The sequence below is a fragment of the Phyllopteryx taeniolatus genome, chromosome 6 (genome assembly GCF_024500385.1).
Source record: "Phyllopteryx taeniolatus isolate TA_2022b chromosome 6, UOR_Ptae_1.2, whole genome shotgun sequence".
Taxonomy (NCBI): domain Eukaryota; kingdom Metazoa; phylum Chordata; class Actinopteri; order Syngnathiformes; family Syngnathidae; genus Phyllopteryx; species Phyllopteryx taeniolatus.
In genome coordinates this window covers 11,663,966-11,686,790 of record NC_084507.1, presented here as the reverse complement: position 1 = coordinate 11,686,790, position 22,825 = coordinate 11,663,966, and the positions used below count along the sequence as shown (strand labels likewise).

Genomic DNA, 22,825 nt, shown 5'->3' with positions numbered 1-22,825 from the left:
GAAGATTCTTTTGAACTTATAAATATATGGGGGGGACCGGTTAGTTCAAGCACAAAAGCCACAAATGCGTCAGGGCGAGGGGCCATATTTACTTCCATCAACACACTGCGCCTTGTATTTTTTGCACATGCGAAACATTACGTGTTTTGTATGCATGCACATCACTTCAGGGACGCATTGCTGTTCACATCAGAAGTATTATTTGTTTTTGTAATGTGAACTACTATGAAAAGGTCAGACTTAACAAAAAATCTGAATTGGGCATCATACCTTTTAGTGTTAACGTAGCCAAAGTCTACATGTGTAAAAATGAGTTAATGTATAAAAAGCTACGGAAGCAGCTCAGAGGAAGAAATTTGATTTTTATATTTTTTTAAAAAACATTTTACTTTTTTGGGGGATGGAAGAAATAAAAAAGAAAGATTAAAGAAAAGAAGATGAATCTATTAAATTAATTAATTGTCACTGAACTATGGTTGTAAATCTACTGAAGTCAGGCAAAGTTTGAATATTCAAGTGAGACTTTCAAAGATTATTTTCCCCTAAATTTTATCTGTTCTGTTTTATTCAATCTGGAGATTGGATTTAAGAATTTATATTTACTGTACTGTATACCCTGCATCAGTGTATTTTAATACAGAGATGACTAATCTGTTGCTGAAGGAATATTTTACACACACACACACACACATGCGCGCCATGTACTAAAAGCCCTTTGCCTTCACTCTCCATCCTGTCTCCAGAAGAACATCGTGCATAGAGACCTCAAGCTGGGGAACATGGTGCTGAACAAACGGTAAGACTTAAAAGTGAGCGGTCGCTTGGCTTTTGCCTTAAGTCAGTCTCTCCGGTTGGTGCTGAGCCCCATTTGTCACGCGCAGTCGGCTTGACACCCGAGCAGAGGGTCACATTCTTATCCTGACAGTGGGATCAATCATAGAAAGCCTCATTGCCCCACTTCCTTTCTGCAGTTAACTGAGCTGTTTGGTTTTCTCTTTACAGCACAGCACTGCTTAGGTTTGCAGTCATGTTGGGACCAAAGTCTGGTCACACACATGCAGGTGTTGGCTTTATTAGTGTAGCGTATTGACTAGGGTTGCAAAGGGGTGGAACATTTACAAATTGGAAAATTTCAATCGGAGTTAACTAAATATTAAGGGTAATTACATGAAAAGTTATTTTAAAGGATAAACCTCAACATTTTGTATAGTCATAAGCACACATCCATGCAAAATAGACACCTCTCATTCCCCAAATGTGAAGACATTACATTACCTTAATTGCTCCTTTCCCCCCCCCCCAACTTAAGTCAAGTGGAATCGTATCTGTAGCTCGCTTGTACCTCAAATTTTAGCCCGTAACTCAAAGCAACCCAGCGACAGCTTGTAATTCGAACAAAACTCGCAAATTGTAATTAACTTAGTAGTAGGGCGGAAACGATTAATCGAAAAACTAAATTTAATTACAAATAAAGTCGAAGCAAAATCTCTGCCTTGAAGCTTTGCGGTGGTCATTTTTACACACGGACTAATTTTACTACACTCACGTATCACTCAGGGTGGAAATAAGTTGGTGCGATGGCGGTGAGCCACGAGGAAAGAGTCTGTCAAAGATGATATCCAAAATTTTTTGTGATTTCACACTTAAAAAGGAAGATAACAAAGTGCAGTGTCTACTGCAAAACAGAACTAAATAACATACCTACGACCGCCAACACAAGGTATCACAAAAAGCACAACTGGACAGTCTAATTCGTTGATTCCTACAGTCGTGCACCACAATAAAAAGTCATGCTTTTTTTTCTTGACTTGTCTGACTAAAATCAAATTAAATCTGTTTCAGATCAGTTAGGATTACCAGAATTTTATTTGTTAAAGGCCAGAATAGTGAGAGGATTTTTTTTTTTTGACAAATATAATAGATTAATAATTTTGAGCACGACTGTACATCGCTCACCCGGCCCCACGGTTTAAAGCATTATTCTTAAACTGTTCTACTATTTTCTCACGCACTTGTTCACAAAGAGTCGACCGTCGCCCCATCTTTGCTTGTGAATGACTGAGCAATTCAGGGAAGCTCCTTTTATACCCAATCGTGGCACGCACATGTTCCCAATTAGCCTGTTCACCTGTGGGATGTTCCAAACAGGTATTTGATGAGCATTCCTCAACTTTCTCAGTCTTTTTCGGCCAGTCGGCCAACACTGTGTTTTGTTCATTTGAAGAAGAAACACCCAAGTGATTGTGTGGAAAACATAAAAATGTGAGCGCAGTGAGCACAGCCAGTCACTCACTGCACAGCACATGTAGGAGGGGGCGGTCACCGTCGCCATAGGCTGTTTCATACTCCTTGAACACTGGCAGCTAGATCCATTCCACACGTCGACCATCCACAAACAGGTGTAATTGTGATTATTACTCCACGGCGGACTAATATGCGTGCACATTGGCCTGAGGTTCCGCTTGTGTGCATGGGACCTGCTTTGGATAAGTCACAGGAGTTGACGAGACCAGAAAAAAACACTTCCACCGCTTCTGCTGTTAAGTAACGTTACTTTTACTCCGTTACAATGATCTAAATGTCGCTTGCTACTTCTATTTATCAATTATTGCTTATTTATCAACTATTTCGTGCGCGAGACTTCGACTTTGCATTGGGCGCTGTTTGGACCAATCAAATTTAAGTGCTAGTGTCGTTTAAGTCTATTTCACCAATCAAACAACACAAGAAAGTCACATGACCTCACACGTCGTCACAGTAACATCAGAATTTACACATTCACATTTTATTTTGTAATTTTTTTTTTTTATTTGATCTTCATGCTGTGGTTAAAAAAATCAGAAGTTACTATTTACTCAGTACTTGAGTAATTATTTCACTGTGTACCTTTTACTCAAATATTTTTTTGGAGGACTACTTTTTACTTGAGTCACATTATTGTCAAGTAACAATACTCTTACTTGAGTACAATGTTTGGCTACTCAACCCACCTCTGGAGCGGACATCCTCTGTTGCTACTCGTACGTTTAGGCAACATGTTTGCTCATCAGATCAGCCAGTGTTGTATTTGTTTCACCGGTCTTTTGGATTTTCACGTTGAGGTGCTGCGGGTTGTGGCCCCAGCAGAACCGCGAAGCACACGTAACATCGGCGACAAGAGTTGATCCGCTAGTACATCTTGTATTATTTAAGAAATGCACCTACACTTATCTAATTAGTTTACAGATGTTAATGTTAAATGTATTAAGCGACGGAGCGATGTTAGGGATTGTCACAACACAGAATGATCTAACTTCAAATTCAGAAATGGCCAATAAAAACAGAAAAATATTGTACCAGTCAGAGGTGGGTAGTAACGCGCTACATTTACTCCATTATATTTACTCAAGTAACATTTTCGATAAACTGTACTTGTCAGAGTACTTTAAATGCACCATACTTTTTACTTGAGTATTTATGTGAAGAAGGATCAATACTTTTACTCCGTTACAATGATCGACATGCCGTTTTCTACTTTTATTTATTCATTCTTTCGTGTGCGCGTGTATTTTTTGACTCCATCGGTGACTTCCACATGGGGCGCCAGTTGCGCCAATCAAACGGGATCACTGTCATTTGACTCCAATTCACCAATCAGACGACACAAGGCAGTCACATGACCGTGCACGTAGCCTTCACGAGCCAATCAAAATGACTCATTTTGGGTGAAGAAAAACAGCCGCACGACTGTGTTTACTTTACAGAATCCAAAAAAAGAGCTTTGTAAATTTGTACATAAACATGTACTTGAGTAGTGTAAATAAATGTTTTTCTGCGTGAAGAAATTTATTTTGCTTTATTGTACCCTTCAGAGTGTTCCTGATAGCTTAATTTATGTTAAAATCAGAGTTTAACAACCCCACCTACAATGTTTTTTTTTGTTTGTTTTTGGTCACCTTTTTCATGCCTTTGGTGTTTGCATGTCTGATTATACATGAGAAATTACAGTAAATTCTGGTTTATTCTCATTTATAAATTAAATAAATTCCTCTATCCCCATGAATTCCAATTGAAAGTGTCCAACCTTTTAAAAATCACTGAATTTGTCAACCCTACCATTTGATAAGTCTGTATCTCAGACATCATACCCCGTTGACCCAAGTAGCAATGATCAGTGGAGTGCTTAGTCATGAGGGTGGCGCGATAGAACAGTCTGTCCCCGCTGAAGACAAAGAAGAAGCCTGCCAAAAGGGCCCATAGCTCAGAGCTGACTCATGTGGGAAACACACACACACATTGTGATAATTTATTTACTCTCCTTTTGCTTCCCCCCTTTTCCTGCTTCCATTTGTCTCCTTTTGTCATATTCTTTTTCACTTTTCCCGTCATGTCTGCACTGTCCCTCCACCCTGGTTCAATGTACCCTCTCCTCTCGCTTTTCATTGCCACCCATCGACAATCTCAGCAGTTTGAGCACTTAATGACACCATTTCCCCTGCAGGCCACCATGAAAGCAGGATGTCGTAAATAATTTTTTTCCCCAATGTGGCCAACAACGCTCTCTGGCACGATTGATTTCTTGCATTTTAAATGTAATCCAGAATGTCCGCGGCCATTCACAGAAGGACGCTGTAATTGAATGCTGGTTATGTTATTCACTGGTTTGCATCAACAGTCTCGTTGTCTGACAGATGCTCCCCATTGACGTAGAGGAGCACATATTTTTGTTCTTGTAATTCTCCTACCGGTGCGACAACTAGCACCAGGAATACACCGCTACAACTTCCGTTACCACCACCATCCGTACCGCTACTACAACTACCACGGCTCTTACTACCACCACTCTACCATAACTGCTACGACCAGCACAAAGCTGCCAAATGCTACGGAATGTTCATATTTTGTTATGAAAATCACTGCACGTTGACTCGTTGCGGAGGCAAACGTTCTCTGCGTCCGGTGTCAACGCATTGTAAGTCATTGATCATCGCCTCCATGATAGCGAATAAGCTACACTTCTTACCATGCTTCTTACAAAAGTGTCACGAAGGGAGGGCGAGGAGTGGATAGGCGAAGACAATGTCAAAGCCATGCCAATTGCTAAGGTATCATCACAAGCAGTCGCAAAACATCAAAATACGTGATTTGGTGAAACAATACACTTGTCACATCAGTCTGGCTGGAACCGCGTTTTCGCAGAGAGTTACCAACTTTGAACAACAAAATAACAGACCAATTAATACGTGTTTAGAGATATAAATATAAAATAATACACGTGCACACAGAACGCCGCGTCCCGAAAAGAATTAGTAACTCACTGCATATGTCACTTCAGAATGTGGGCAGGTTAAAATTATATTGTTATTCATTCATCCATACATTCATTCATTTTCCGTACCACTTATCCTCACTAGGGTCGTGGACATGCTGGAGCCAATCCCAGCTATCTTTGGGCAAGAGGCGAGGTACACCCTGAGCTGGTCAGCAGCCAATCGCAGGTTATTATTAATAAATATATGTAATATAAGATAAACTTTATTAGTACCACTATGGGGACATTTCCATGGTTTCAGCAGCAATTGTGTGTATAGGAAATATAAATATGTAATTGAAATAGCATGCAAAAGAAGATGTAATTGCAATTGACAATTGTCATTTACTTAAAATCTTTCATAGGCTGTTGTCTCAATTTTAAAAACATAGTGCAGACAGCTTTATCACAGAGCCGCCACAACAGATTGCATTTTAATGTTGAAACTTCATTCAACAGATTTCAGTGTGAAAATTATATTCACACGTAGCTACTCACAATTTATACTGCACTTACTAATAGTGAAATGCACTTTTGTCAACATTTTCGATCGTAATGCAAAGTGATACATGGACCAGACCTATAACCACCTGGTATCCAGTGACGTGCGGTGAGGTTCATGATTGGTGAGGCACTGTCAGTCACGTGACGTCTGGAGCTCTGTGAAGCTCAACTCAAGACTGCCACATGCTGGTTGTGGCACCGTACATACCAGACTCCACTGTGCACTTTTAGTGGCTTTTCTGGTCGATAATAAAGACTAAATGTCACACACTTTCATTAAATATATTAGACAGTCTGTTAAACGTCAGTAAGTGCAGTACATGTGTGATAAAACGTATATTATTGGCGATGTAATGAGGAAACACCAATGTCTCTTGTGTGAAGCCACGGACCAATCACAGCCTGCCTGAATGAATGTGTGCGTGGTCTCTTGAAGCATCATGAGAGCGATGGACTCAACGTGACACGTAGCTGTGCTTCCTATGCATTTAAACAGGAAATATGTAAATTCAGCTATTTTAATGATGAAATCATTGAAGTTATTGGATTGGAAAAAGATGTAAAGATGTAAAGCGCGGACCATAGAACTAAAATGGAACATCCATCCATTTTCTGAGCCGCTTCTCCTCACTAGGGTCGCGGGCGCGCTGGAGCCTATTCCAGCTATCATTGGGCAGGAGGCGGGGTACACCCTGAACTGGTTGCCAGCCAACAATTTAATGTAATGTAATTTTTATTTTTTTTTTTTTTACTATTTACATGCAGTGGAAAGGAAAGACCACCAGGGGGCAGTGCGGCTCTGCCTCATTTGCCTACCCTGACCGCACGTCACTGCTGGTATCTTCTAGCGCCGACTCTTTCGTCATTCCCGCAAACGTCTCCACATCTTTTTTTTTTATTATTATTATTATTTTATTTTTTATCTCCGCAACGCCGCTTCACTTCTTCTACACTTTGCAGTTAGCATTATACTTCAGGTGCTACTTTCTGCTCAAGAGTGCATGAGCGAGACGGAGAGAGGAAAAAAAAGAGAGAGAGACTTTTGCATGCCAATGAACTGAAACGAAAAGTTCGGACAATTATCATAAACCGTCCCACGTTACTCAGCTGTACTAAAATGTTCACAATCACATAATTTTTAAATGTTCGCCCAGCTAGCTAAATTGTTAAATTACCTTCTGTCTTTCTGAGTTTTGTAGTGACGGATGAAGTGCGATGTCGTACTTGTCTTTAATGCACACTTTGCAAACCATGCAAGTCGCCATCATCTTTTTGCAAATGTATTATCTTTGGAGAGCCTTCCATTGTTGTTCATGCAGGTGGTTACGTCACACTGGCAAGTGCGCAGCAACACACTGTTGCCAGGTTGGCGCAAATGACCACCCAAAATGTTTCTTGAAAAAATAATGTAAAAAAAGGCAAACTGTCTCAATTAAAAGGCAGAATTCCATCTTTAAACAAGATGACTTATCAAGTCATGTAGTTCAAGTCAAAGTCAAGTCTCTCTGAAGTATTTGGCAAGCAAGTTGCAAGTCGTAAAACTGGCAACTCGAGTCGACTCGAGTCAAGTCAATTGACTTGAGTCCCCCATCTCTGTAGCTGATTATACCACGACAGTACCACTTCCGTTACTACCGCTAAGACTTATTAATACTGCTACCACTACCACCACTGCTACTACTATTGCCAACACTACTGCTACCACCATGACAACCAAAATCTGTACCACTACCGCTACTGCCAGCAGTATACTACTCCCGCTACCTCCACCACTACTGCTATCAATGCCGACCACCACTATACTACTACTGCTACCAACACCACTATTACTCACAGTAACACTCCCGCTGCCACCACCACCACTTCTTCCACTACTAATGCTGCAGCCACTGCTACTACCACTACTATCGCTAACACTACTGTTACTACCGTTGGCCAACTCGTCTGTTACTATCACTACCACTTCTGTTACTACCACTACCGTTACTAATATTGCTACCTCCACCGCTACTACTACAACTACCAGTACCACCACTACTACTACCACCAATGCAACCACTGCCTATAACACCACTACAACTACAATGTATACCACTCTACCTTTACCATTACCACCAACAGTATACCAGCACCACTACAAGGAGTACAGCAACTGCTACAACTACCACTGCGATTTTTGCTACCACCGCCAATACCACTACTACCATTACTAGAGATGTCACAATCTCAAACTTTTTCACATCAAAGCCAATACCGATATTGCAGCCTTGAATTTTGGCCAATACCGTCCGATCTGCTATCAGTAATGGTACTTGTTTTGTAGTATGGAAGGTTAAAAAAGGCTTGAGCAAGTGATATTACTCAGAGAACAATAATCAGCAACAGGGGGTATGAGAAAATTGACCCATTTATTAACCAAGGGGTGAAATAAAGTAACTAAAAATATGAATATACTACAATTGAATACAATTAAAATTATATTAGAAAATCCTTAAAAATAACCATCCGTTTTCCGTACCGCTTATCCTCACTAGGGTCACGGGTGTGCTGGAGCCTACTCCAGCTGACTCTGGGCAAGAGCCGAGGTACACCCTGAACTGGTCGTCAGCCAATCGCAGGGCACATATAAACAAATGACCATTCGCAGTCACATTCACACCTACGGGCAATTTAGTCTTCAATTAACCTACCATGCATGTTTTTGGGATGTGAGAGGAAACCGGAGTACCCGGAGAAAACCCACACAGGCACAGGGAAAACATGCAAACTCCACACAGGCGAGATGGGATTTGAACTCAGGTCCTCAGAACTGTGAGGCAGATGCGTTAACCAGTTGTTCACCATGCTGCTCAATAAATAACAAAAATATAATTTACAGTAAATTGCAACATCACTACTGCTTAACTTACAGCGGCTGAAATAAGCATTTAACACGTACTTACAAAGAAACATACATACAAAGAAAGTAGAACAAATAAGCTCAGAAATTAAGTTGTGGGTAAAAATGTGAAATGTCACAGGGAAAAGTATTGAACACATGAAGACAGTAAGGTGCAAAAAGGCATGGAAAGCCAAGACACCTAAAATCTATCAATAATCAAACAGAAATCCAGCCCCTTGTCAGAGCAAATGAATATCAGCTGGTTCAGTCCTAATTGATGGCCTATAAAAAGGTCTCATTGCCAAGGTGTGAGTCATCTCATGAGGGGGAAGAGCAGAGAGCTGTGTCAAGACCATCGCAAACTAATTGTTGCACAACATAAGGATGGCATTGGTTACAGGCACATATCTAAGTTTCTGACCGTTCCAGTGAGCACGGTTGGGGCCATAATACGGAAGTGGAAAGCCAATCGTACCACCATACATTTGCCTCAATCAGGTGGTCCTCGCAAGATTTCTGACAGAGGAATGCAAAGAATAATCAGAAGAGTTGTCCAAGAGCCAATAACCTCTTGTGGAGAGCTTAAAAAAGACCTGGAATTTGCAGGTACTGTTGTAACAAGGAAAACAGTGAGTAATGTATTCCGCCGCCATGGCCATATGCACGCTCACCCCGCAAGACCCCATTGCTGAAAAAAAAAAAGCATGGCAAAGCTTGTTTAAAGTTTGCTGAACAACATTTGGACAAGCCAGTTAAATACTGGGAGAATACAGTCTGGTTGGATGAGAGCAAAATTTAACTGTTTGGATGTCATAATGCACACCACGTTCGGAGGAGAAGTGGCACTGCACATCACCCTACAAACACCATACCAACAGTGAAATTCGGAGGTGGGAACATATTTGTATGACACTGCTTTTCAGCAAATGGTACAAGTAAACTTCATATTATTGAAGGAAGGATGAATGGGCAAAGGTACCGAGACATTCTTGACAAAAATCTGCTGCCATCTACGAGGATGATGGAAATTAAGCGAGGGTGGACATTTCAGCAGGATAATGATCCAAAACATACTACCAAGGAAACTCTCAATTGGTTTGAAAGGAAAAGAATAAAGCTGCTAGAATGGCCCAACCAATAACCTGACTTGAATCCAATTGAAAATCTATGGAAAGAACTGAAACGAAGAAAGAAGCCCATGGAACCTTCAAGATTTGAAGACTGCTTGTGTGGCGGAATGGGCCAAAATCACACCAGAGCAATGGATGCGCTGAGTTTCTCCATACAGGAGGCATCTTGAAGCTGTCATTGCAAACAAAGGCTTTTGTACAAAGTATTCAATAATAAATATCAGTTGGCGTGTTCAATACTTTTTCCCTGTGTCATTTCACATTATTACACACAACTTAATTTCTGAGCTTGTTTGTTCTACTTTCTTTGCATGTATGGATTACTTGGGCTGTTCCCAACATCTTGTGATATTTTCATGTCAAAAGTGCTGGAAATATATTTGAGAAAAATGGTGACTTGTTAAATACTTATTTCAGCCGCTGTATAAGCATATTTTACAGTTGAATATATATAAAAAATAAATTAGAAAACCATGAAGAGTAACCTCAATAAATAATAAATACAAAGTATACTTTTAAAGCGCAAAATATTTAAAGTTCAATTCAGTTATTTATTACTGTCAGTATTGTGTGGGAGCAGCATTCGCCTTCTCCGCTTGCAGTCGAACATCTTGATGGGACTGGGGCTTAGTTTTATTGCCAATCTCATGGCAGAAAGGAATCATGTAGTGAGGCTCGCGCTTTCTGTGTGCCTTGTTGGGATCACTGTTCCTTCTGTGCACATCTTGACAGTGTGGTGCACGCAATGAGATACACACTTGCAGTAACAAAGAAAGTAGTAACTTGTAATATAACTTGTTTTTTACAGTTTGAAGCATATATGCCAGAGAGTATAGTTATGTTGCCTGTTTGTGTGTGTTTGTACAGCATTTGTGTACCAATATTATTTTGAGAGATAAAAGTGCCGCTTAGCTCATCAATGGTGTTTTTCATTCATTGTGTGTTGGCTTTGAGCTAACTATTTTGGTGAACAAAATCAAAGAAAGAAACAAAGTCTTTGATTTATTTGAACATTAAAATAGGCATAATTATTTTGTGTGCTTAGTTTTACAGTGAACTTCAACTGGAGTGTGAATAAATGACTTTAATCAAGCAACATTCACTCTTACTCCGTGCTACTATTTTAGCACCTTAGCAACCTATTGTTGTGATCACGTGGGCTCTGCATGCCGGCTGGGAGCTGCTGGATAGAAGTGCTGAAGCGGAGCATGGAATGGACTGCTTTTACAAGAGTGGTCAAATTGGCGATTTTAAATCCAGTCTGATCTAACCCGATACTCATTATTTTGCTGACATCGGACCCATTTCCGATCTCAAGGATCAGATCGGGACACCCCTAATCACTCCCTCTACTAGTACTGCAAACACTACAATAATACAGGTACAACCACTACCATTACTACTGTTACTACTACAAAATGGAGCACACGATGTATCACTGCTGGACTGACAATTTAAAGCCTCTTCTTCTGTTCCTTCTATAACCTCTTTGAGATCTGTCCGTGATCTTAAGTGATTATAAAGTAAATGGTTTATTTGAGACACTTGAGCCTTTTATCTGTTGTTTAAAGGTTTTAGAGATCGTTTCAGGTACGCAACTTATGGAATGAGTTTGCCATTTGTAATGTGGTCGTATTTTGTTCATTTAAGGTGACGGTATTAAGGTGACAAATAATGATTATTTAATAATAATCAATTTATAATTTTTTTAATTAATTAATGAATCAAATAATCTTTTGAATTTCCATCCCTTTATTCAAAAGCAGGGCATTTTTTTAAATTGACAGTGCAGAAAATCCACAAACAATTATGATTCAGTTACTGGTTGGTCCCAGAAATTGGGCAAAAAAATCTTGATCATTGTTTTCCAAATTCACTAGCAAATGTTTGCAAATATTTTGATTAAGCACAAAGATAATCAGTCTGCTTTCATGGAGGACTACAGAAATCTGAGATTTCCTGTTTAGAGGCTGAAATTCAGAGGATTTAGACAAGTTAATGTCTCTAAATGATTAATCCATTTTCTGTACCGCATATCCTCACTAGTGTCGCGGGCGTGCTGGAGCCTATCCCAGCTATCTTATCAAAATTGTTGTTGATTATAGTAAACCCCGCTATATCGCTGTTCACTTGTCACGGTCCCGTAATATCGTGGATTTATTATTTTTTTTAAGTGGTATTACACTTGTTACTCTATTTTCGATACTTTGTTCAATAGTTTTGTGTTATCCATTACGCGCTCTCTCAATGTGTGTTTAAATGGGCTTGTATTGTTTTGTGTTTAATTACCTTCAAAATATTTAAGTGCCAAAAATGCTATAAAAACATACCGAGGGTGTATTTTAATAGGCTATTTTTATATCACAGATTTTTACTGATCGTGAGGGGGGGGGGGGGGGGTCTGGAGCCTAACCCCAGTGCTGGAGGGGCCATTACTATAACTTGATCGATAAGTTGTTAATTGCTCCGCCTCTATCTGGTAAGGTCTTACATTTTATTTAAAGGTCCTTAAAGATTTAAATTTGCCATCCTTAAATGCTTAAATTTATATGGAGGGCCGCAATCTGGTTCTCGGACCTCGACTTTGACACCAACGCTACTTACAGCTCGCCCTGCATTTAACCTCATTCCTCGTCAGCTGTCGCATATCCAGCAAAATGCAAGCAGAAGTCCGGCTCGGATTTCTAGATGGCATGACTAGTGTCCCCAAGGATCCTTGCCCAGCCCCCCACCCCACCCCGCCACCCACCACACATGAGGCAAGCATGCAATGTTATCAAGGCCATCTCCGGAGCAAGAGCTGTAAGGTCGTGATACGTGAGGACAAAAGAGCAGAGCACACCACAAAGTATGTGTTTATGCCCATGGTGTCCTTGAAGTGCTGCGTCGTGTTCCTTTTGGCCTTCCACTTATGCGCATGACAAGGTCACTTGCCATATGATCTGAATTCAAACAAGGGCTGAACGGCAAAAAGCTCGACAAGAATTGGCTGGAATAAAAGTCTGTGCGTTTGGTGTGAAAGTGAGAGAGAAGAGGGGGGAATCTGGTGACCTTTTTTAGAAAGCACGTGTAGGGAGAGAGGTTTCACATATGTGGCGTGGGTACAAGTTAAAGTTGTGTGCCTACTGTGTCTGTGTAAATTTTTTGCATGCTTTTCAGCCTTATAAATACAAATCCACTTGCCAGCTCCTCAGCATGCAGGCTTAGTAATCAACAATCATCCTCGGCCGCAGGTTGACTCATGTGTTTGTACAAAGTATTCTGGGTTTTTTTCTTTGTCTTCTTTCTTTCTCCTCCAATGGAACACAAAGCTTCAGCTGCTCTTCTAGTGCAACATTTTCTTTACAAACCATAATAATCACTCTGTCCTGTGTAATTTGCCCTCTCATTAGTTTTTCCTCATAATGATAAATACTACTTTACCTCAGATATATCCCCCTTAGGAACAAAACAGTCTCTTTTAAGTGGCTTCCATTCAAATTGTACTTCATTCCAGAATTATTAGCCAGGAGCAGTTGGAGAAATTAATTCCTCACCTTAAATAAATGCATTTTTGTCTCTTCTTTTTAAAGTGTCTTCCATTCTCATAGACTCAGTTCCTGAATTAATAGCTAGGTGCACTTGGAGAAATGAATGCTTCATCTCAAATAAATACCTTTTTCACTAACAGTTTCAATAACAGTTGGGCTGCACAATTAATCAAATTAGCCTCGTCTATGATTTCACATTTTAAAATGTAGGCTCTCCTCGTCTGCTGCATATGAAGCACTTTCTCAACCAGTAGTCAGCCAAACACCAGGGGGCGAATGCATGGCTTCATTAAGGTGCGTATAAAACAAGCAAGGGAGCCTCAATAGTCAGTCACGCGGTGGACTAAGTGGCAAGCGAGAAAGACATGTCGAGAGAAGAAAGTACAGCAAACATTGGGGATTATGGTGAGGAACTAGTGCCTCGAACAGGGATCAACATCCGTTATCTGGACATGATTCAATTCAGGACAAGTAACTACAGACTACTACAACCTCACTCTTCCTCCCTAGACGAGCTTGCGCCTATCAAAATGGAAAAAAGTGTCTCCTTCACCCACTCTGCTCAATGGTACACCCCTGAGATTTGTCAAATGAAAACCCATGCCCGGCAACTTGAACGACTCTGTAATAAAACAGGTCTCACAGTCCACTCCCAAGCTTACAAAGAACATATGCACCAATGCAAGGATGCCATTTCCAATGTAGGTTCCACTTACTACGCCCAAAAAAATTCACGATGACTCCAGTAACCCCAAGTCACTCTTTTCCACCATAAACTCTACAGCCCCCTGCACAACAGTTCCCAGTCATTTACAGTTGAAAAATGCACTTCCTTTCTGTTATTCTTCCAAACAAAAAAATGACTATCAACAGCAACTTAACCCCCCCCCCCCCCCCACACACACACACCATCAAGATATCTGGCCCCCTCTTATCCTACCAGCCCCTTTCACAGTTTACCCCGGTCACCTCCACTGAGCTCTCCAAGCTCATCACTGAAATGAAAACTGACACCTGCATCCTGGACCTCATCCCCTCCAGCTTTTTCAAGGCCTGCCTTCCTGCTCTTTCTCCACTAATCACAGCAACAGTAAACACCTCCCTGTTAGCTGGCATCCATCCATCCAGCCCCATTCTTAAAAAAAATAAAATGATAAAATAAAATACCTGGCCGAAACTTGGACACCCCAGTAAACTTCAGACCAATTTCCAACCTTCCCTTCCCCGTGGCATCTCAACTGACAGATCACCTCTCCACCAAAATGCTTTTCGAAAGATTTCAATCCAACTCCCGCTCCAACCACACGACTGACCAATTGTCAACAGAACAACGGAGATGTTCCCCTCCTTGACAATTCACTATATTGACGGGAATTTTCAAATGAAAAGTCGGTGCTTACAGCCTAATGTTATTGCATTTTGCATTAACTGTACTTGCTTCCATTAAGTTGCAATTGGTGATTGCACTTTGTAATAGCATATTTATTCAGTTAGCCCTTGGTAAAGTAGTATTTGTTTTTTTTTGGGGTACATTTATTTTTTTTAATCATTTTATTCTTGTTTAATGATTCATTTTGCACTGAAAATTTGCATAGTTTTTTGAAAATTGCAATAAAAATAAAAGTTTTCCCTAACATTAGGAATAATCGTGATTAATAATCGTGATTACGATGTTGGTCAAAATAATCAGGATTATTATTTTGGCCATAATCGTGCATCCCTAATGCCAGAATTTAGTCTCTGCTGGTATTAATCCATTTGCTCTGCATCTGTATATTTTTACAGGACGCACCGAATCACCATCACCAACTTCTGCTTAGGGAAACACCTGGTGAGTGAGGACGACCTGCTCAAAGACCAGAGAGGAAGTCCTGCCTATATCAGCCCCGACGTGCTAAGCGGTGAGTGGCAAGATAAATGATGTTTTACATGTTCTCCCTCGCAGAGTTGTGTTGGTAGGATTGTGGTTAAGGGCTGTTGCATAACATCTTTTTGGCCTTGTTGGGTCACCACCACCCCACCCCACCCCCTGAAAAGGATGCTTTGCAGTACGGGACCAAGCAAAACATTAATTATCTTTTTTTAATCCATCAAAATGTACAGGGGGAGCTCCTTTATCTTTTGTGGGAACTCTTTTTCTATGAAAAGAGGAAGCCGGCGTGCAATGGGAAAGTAAATGTTGACGGCTTCTCTCCACCGCTTGACTGACGCTGTGCACTTGCATTCAGCCTCGCCAAAGCTGTGCATAAACTTGGTTGTCAGTATGTGTGTGCGTGCCTTCGTGCGTGTGTCAACGTAACGTGACTAGCATGCAATTAAATGGAAGTGTCAATGAGTCACGCACTGATGACTCACTGTAAGGAAACTACTCCCATATACCTCCTACTACTGTGTGTGTGCGTCGGTGTGGGGGTGCGTATGTGTGCACGCTTGTGAGTTTATGCATGTACATGTGTGTGTGTGTGTGTGTGTCTTTGTCCTAGTGGGTAGTATGTGTACGTGTATGTCTGACGCTCTGTGTGTGTCTGTGTGTGCGCTTCTCGATCGATACTTGTGTGTGTGTCTGTCTGTTTCTGTCTTTGTGTGTGTCTGTCGTAAGCGCGTGTGCATGTACAGTCCCCTCCAAAAGTATTGGAACGGCAAGGTCAGTTCCTTTGTTTTTGAAGACATACTGAAGACATAAGATATACTGAAGACATTTGGGTTTCAGATCAAAAGATGAATGTGAGACAAAGGTTCAGAATCCCAGCTTTTATTTCATGGTATTTACATCTCGATTTTCAATTTCAAAACTGCATATAACCTGCTATAATAAGTATTTAATTTATTTCTAGTGGTGACTGTGTGCAGCTGCCGTTTGAATCTTGAAAGACTAATGAATTATTTTTCTTTAGCGTTGAAGTTGGTTTGTGAGAAATTTGCCTGATTTATTATTGTACTCAGTGTATCTTAACTGTTGTAGATGTCTAATATAATATATGATGTCTAATTGATGTTTTGCCTTTTGAAGTTTTCGGATTAATTGCATATTCTTCAGTGAGATGTTTAATTTTTTTCCTCAATTTCGTTTTCTAATTTTAGTTCGTTTTTTCTTGTACTTGTTTACACAGCTCTCACAATGTTTCTGTCATCAACTGCTGTTGATACCCTTGGCCATGTTCGATGTCTGTTGCTGAGTACACCAGTAGTTTTTCTTTCAGGACATTCCAAATTGTTGTATTGTCTATGGCCCAATGTTCGTGCAATAGCTCTGATTGATTTTCCCTCGTCTCTCAGCTTCAAAATGGCTTGCTTTTCTCCCATAGAGCGCTCTCTGGTCTTCATGTTTGTTGAACAGCAAATACAGTTTTCATAGGTGAAACCAAAAACCAAAACAACCACTATCTAATGTTTAAGCAATCAACCTAAAAGGCAACACCTGAGCAACTAGAAAAACAGTCACGTGCTCTAATACTTTTGCTCACTTGAAAAGTGGGTGGCTTCAAACAAAAGGTGCTCTGTCCTGAGTTGTTTTAACACATCCATCCATCCGTCCATTTTCTGAGCCGCTTCTCCTCACTCGGGTCGCGGGCGTGCTGGAGCCTATCCCAGCTATCATCGGGCAGGAGGCGGGGTACACCCCGAACTGGTTGCCAGCCAATCGCAGGGCACATACAAACAAACAACCATTCGCACTCACAGTCACACCTACAGGCAATTTAGAGTCTCCAATTAATGCATGTTTTTGGGATGTGGGAGGAAACCGGAGTGCCCGGAGAAAACCCACGCAGGCACGGGGAGAACATGCAAACTCCACACAGGCGGGGCCTGGGATTGAACCCCGGTCCTCAGAACCGGTCTGTTTTAACACATTTAGATGTAAATACCATAAAATCAAAGCTGGAATTCTGAACGTTTGTCTCATATTCATCTCTTGATCTGAAACCCAAATGTCTTCAGTATACAAGAAAAACAAAGGAATTGATGACCTTGCCGTTCCAATACTTTTGGAGGGGACACTATGCCTCTTTGTGTTTTTGTCTGAGTGTGTGCATGTGTCTCTCACTTTGTGTGTGTGTGTGTGTGTGTGTGTGTGGACGTGTGCAGATCTGTATCTGTGTGCGCGCGTGCCTGCGTCTCAGTGTGTGTGCATGTGTGCAGGTGTCTTTGTCTCAGTGTGCATTTGTGTGTCTTTGTGTGTGTCTGTCTCGTGAGTGTGTATGCTTGCTTGTTGTGTTTGTTTGTGCATGTGTGTGCACGTGCGTGTCTATGAGCATGTGTGCACATTTCTCGTTTTTTTTCTGTGTGTGCCTGCGTACACAAGTTTTTACCAAATTGCCTGCTGTTGGCGCCACCACCTACTTGTCTGTAACAATATTGCCCGTATACGGCTTGATGCACCTCCTCTCCTCACCCCCTCCTCACTAGTGCCAGCTGATTTGGACGGCTCAGCGTGTTAATTGCACCGGCTTCACTTTAATGTGGAAACTTTGCGGAAATCTCAACGCGGACACTGACTCAACTTGTTTGCTTGCTTTGCTCATCCTGTTAATTATTGTACTCGGTGCCTTGAATGGAACTTGCTGATCACCCTGAATCACCACTGATGATCAACATCCTTGTGTGGAGCAAATTATTTGCGTTAATGTTGACACTATATAAGCTTTTATAGTATTCAGTTGCAGACAAATTGATTCCTTCTCGGGCCCCCTGAAATACATCATTTGTCCTTTGTTTATAACTACCAACTTCATATAGAAAATATGAGGCTCAAACTGACAAGTGAAATGTTTTTAAGTTGGTAATAACAAACCAGTGTTCATCCTGATCCAATCCACATTTGGACCTCAATTCAAATGGAAAAGCCTCCCTCCACCTTCAGGTGGGGGGACGGGTCTTGACTGTTGTTTGTGCCTATGCACCAAACAGCAGTTCAGAGTACCCACCCTTTTTGGAGTCCTTGGAGGGGGTGCTGGAGAGCACTCCCCTGGGGACTCCATCGTTCTGCTGGGGGACTTCAATGCTCACGTGGGCAATGACAGTGAGACCTGGAAGGGCGTGATTGGGAGGAACGGCCCCCCTGATCAGAACCCGAGTGGTTTTCTGTTATTGGACTTCTGTGCACATCACGGATTGTCCATAACGAACACCATGTTCAAGCATAAGGGTGTCCACACGTGCACTTGGCACCAGGACACCCTAGGTCACAGTTCGGTGATCGATTTTGTGGTCGTGTCATCGGACTTGCAGCCGCATGTCTTGGACACTCGGGTGAAGAGAGGGGCGGAGCTGTCAACTGATCACCACCTGCTGGTGAGTTGGCTGGGGGAAGATGCCGGTCCGACGTGGCAGGCCCAAACGTATTGTGAGGGTCTGCTGGGAACGTCTGGCGGAATCCCCTGTCAGAAGGAGTTTCAACTCCCACCTCCGACAGAACTTTGCTCATGTTCCGGGGGAGGCGGGGGACATAGAGTCCGAGTGGACCATGTTCCGCACCTCCATTGCTGAGGCGGCTGACCGGAGCTGTGGATGTAAGGTGATTGGTGCCTGTCGTGGCGGCAATCCCCGAACCCGTTGGTGGACACCAACGGTGAGAGATGTCGTCAAGCTGAAGAAGGAGTCCTATCGGGCCTTTTTGGCCTGTGGGACTCCTGAGGCAGCTGATGGGTACCGGCTGGCCAAGCGGACTGCAGCTTTGGTGGTTGCTGAAGCAAAAACTCGGGCATGGGAGGAGTTCAGTGAGGCCATGGAGAAAGACTTCCGGACGGCTTCGAGAAAATTCTGGTCCACCATCCGGTGTCACCATCTGCACTTAATACGCACGTCACGGTAATAAATATACATGCTTCAATTCGCCACCAAGCAGCATTGGGTCTTTTCTTTTTCCAGATGCGCCACTCCCCGCAGCCAGGAAAGCCCATGAGCCTGACTGCTTTTAGCCAGCAGAAGTTGGACGGCGGATTGAAGCATTTTATGTAGCGATGGGGAAAAATAAACCATTAACACCGTTCACACGCAGGATGAGGGCGCTCAATTTAACTTTTATCAGGAAGGGCTTTTGAGTTTTGACACAGGCAATTTTGATTCGCCAGCATGGTGACATTATTCGTTTCGCCGCATCCTGTTTCAATTAGCCATTTGGCGAGGTTGCGAACGGGCAGTGCGAACCCTGATCTCGTCGTTTGTATTCTTAATCTCTGAAATAAATAGTGAAACCCCTCGGTACTCCTCTGTCTGCTTTTCCAGGTCGCCCTTACCGGGGTAAGCCCAGCGACATGTGGGCTCTTGGCGTGGTCCTGTTCACCATGCTGTACGGCCAGTTCCCCTTCTACGACAGCATACCTCAAGAGCTCTTCCGCAAGATCAAGGCCGCCGAGTACTCCATCCCAGAGTGAGGCGCTGTGGGAGATCTCACTATGATCTCCTTCAGTATACACTTCTCACAAAACGTTTGGGATATTTTGGGCTTTCGGGTGAAATTTCAGCATGATACTAATATGTGCTATAACCTTTTCAAATTAACTTAATTTGATATTCTCAAAACATTTGAAGGTACGTCCAGTAAATTTCTACGGGCATCCACCTATGCCTTTCTGTATCTTTGCTGCAACCTGCTGATGACACTCATAAGTGACCAGATCCTATTTGAAGCCTTGCAGCGACATACTGTTCATCAATTGTTAGGTATCGTCTTGGTCTCATGTTGTCAAAATGTGAGCACTGCATGTTGAAAAGGATTGTTTACCGCCAATTCTAAATGAACCAGTAAATGTAATAGTTAAATTCATAGATCAAACACCTGTCCTTACAGAACAGCAAGTTGTCCCAAAGTACCAAAACATTGAAGATGTGCATTCATAAGTTTTGAGGTCTAATTAAGTTCACCTATAAAAGTTAAACTGCATTTGAGGGTCATCCTGGAATTTTAACCGAAAGTCAAATTTTCCCAACTTTTTGTCAGTAAATTGTATTCATATATAATTTTCACAAAAATTACATGCGTGTAACGTCCTGAATGTCCCCCGCAGAGATGGCCGCGTGTCCGAGAACACGGTGTGTCTGATCCGGAAGTTGCTGGTGCTCGACCCTCAGCAGAGGCTGACCGCTGGTGAGGTGCTGGAATCCCTCGGTGACATCATCGCCTCATGGTAAGTGCACCTCAAGCGTTATGCCCAATTGGACCATTCCTAGTACAAGTGGTCCTCTGTTTACAACTGTATCACCTACGGTTGGGCGATATGGCCTTAAAATAAAATCTCAGAATTGTTTTCACAAAAATCAATTTCCAGTTTACATCGTCTGCTCATTGTTGCACTACAGGCAGTCTGTTTCGTCGCTGAGCGGCCCGTTGCAGGTGGTTCCAGATATTGACGATCAGGTCAACCACCCAGAGCATCTACAAGAGGTAATAGAATTTATATACTGATGGAGGTTCTTTGCACAAGGCTGAATTTCCAATCCATGACTCAAGTGACACTATTGAATTTGTTCCCCCTCCTCCTCTCAACTGGCATAATTGGGATATGCATCATGGCAGAGTTAAAAATAAATAAATAAAAAATAAGAACAACATGCGATCTGATCTCTTCAGATCAGAAACAGACCTACTATTCCAAATGTGGAGAGAAATTCAATGTGTATCATATATCTGCTAATGTGAGTGCAGTGTAAATAAACACCTCAGATATACCCGAGCTCAGCCTATGGCTTGCGGACGTCATAACTCACTCTGCTTCTGGCGGTACATTAAACATACACTTTAAACATATGAAAACACACTTTTAAAGTACTATTTCACATTTGTTCTTACTCACTTGCACAATTCTCCAAATAAAAGACTATGCATTCTTGCCTCGAGCTGTTTGTCACTTCCAGGTAAAGTTTACTTTAAAACGGACACACAAAACAAAAGAGAATCAAACATACTCTAAGTAATTCCAAGGGAGGCCCGGGAGTTGCCCAGCTGGCCTCGCAAGGAAAAGGTCCTGATGGAATTCCTTCTCCCTGGTTCTTTAATGTTTGGTAGGTGATGTTGTCCCCAAATAAGAATCTTGGTACACTAGACTTATCTTTAAGTATTTATTGATTACAAAAGCTTTGGTCGAGTAGAAGCATACGGCACGCTGGACTCTCTTCCTTCTCTCATGGGATCCAAAAGCCGAGTGAGCCTCCTTTTCAGATAAGAGTTCCTGTTCCCTCAGCAGCTCCTTATCTTACCAGTTCTTGCCTGTTCTCAGCCTGAATGATATCCTTATGTCTTTGGTGCAATGTGTCCGTTTTTGTTTTTGTGGGATCACGTGTAAACACGCAAGAGTTTAGGATAAGTGGTAGAACAGAATATTTGTGTGTGTGGTGTTGTGTTGAGATTATTGGAGCACACCACACACAATCTGACCAAAACTGGGGACATATTTTGCCAAACCAACTTTTTCTAGTATTTGGGATGTAGTATTGTCTCTATGGTGTCTCAGTAAAAGTGAAATACGAATCAAAATCGTCCATGCATTCCTGAGTTGCGGACGTTTTTCTGCCAAGAGACCTGAAATCAGGTCATTCAAATTTCTCGAGCTTATCTACGTCACTAGCAAAGTCCTCCGCCTTCCCTTTCCATTCCTGAGCCAGCGCTGTCAACAAAACGTGCTCTCTCACAAGTGGGTCTTCTACACAGAGGCAACCAATCAGAGGAAAGGGGACGGTCGGAGGGGCCTTTTCTGAACACTAGTATGACAAAACCAAGGTGTTTTTTTTTTTTAATGAAATTGACACTTTTATGCTATGTCCATATTAGAAAGTCACTCTATGAGGTTTAAATAGCCAAAATACAGGACCTTTTTTATCTTTACATGTGGGGTCTGTCACAGGTTAAAAAAAAAATCTTTGATTTGAAAAATCCTTGTTTACCAGACCTGTTACTAATCCTTGCCTCCATGGCTGCAAATTAGCTACACTTCTGACAAGTATCGTTATTACCTAAGGATTACAAGGAGTAGCTAAACATGCAACACACCGAACAAGAAGAGAGAACAGGAGAAGACAGACGAGCCATGCTAAGCAAAGGTAAAATATAGAGAGAATAAGTGCTTAACTGTTACAGTACATTTTTAACAGAAGTCTGGCCATTTTCCATACCGCTTATCCTCACTGTGCTGTAGCCTATCCCAACTGACTCTGGGCGAGAGGCGGGGTACACCCTGAACTGGTCTCCAACTCGTTGCCATCAAAAGCAGTGTATTTGCATAGAATAAGTCATAACTTGCTCATTTCTCAAACGATTTTCACAAGGTTTACGTTTTTGTCAATGCTATCAATATAGAACGTATCCTTGATATTTTGGTTAAGCTGAAAGGGGCAAGTCGTATCTACCTGTTGTTTATATCTATGGTAACGACGGTAAAGCCACGCTTTTCCCAGAATGCAGTGCAAGACGTGCTGCACAATGCACTGAATTAATGTTTTAAGGATTAAAACGACGTTAATCGTTGATGTGTATGTGTGTTTATATTACCAATAG

The 22,825-nt window shown here is 41.8% G+C and overlaps 1 protein-coding gene across 3 annotated transcripts in view; it reads left to right on the top strand.

Annotated features, from left to right (window-relative positions):
- Positions 1–22,825, top strand: part of stk40 (serine/threonine kinase 40) — a 63,500-nt gene that overhangs the window by 34,612 nt on the left and 6,063 nt on the right. For all 3 annotated transcript variants that reach the window (XM_061777965.1, XM_061777962.1, XM_061777964.1), the window contains 5 exons: positions 744–796; positions 15,121–15,236; positions 19,561–19,705; positions 20,343–20,462; positions 20,635–20,719. In XM_061777965.1, coding sequence (XP_061633949.1) covers positions 744–796; positions 15,121–15,236; positions 19,561–19,705; positions 20,343–20,462; positions 20,635–20,719 — 519 coding nt within the window. The remainder of the gene's footprint in view (positions 1–743; positions 797–15,120; positions 15,237–19,560; positions 19,706–20,342; positions 20,463–20,634; positions 20,720–22,825) is intronic.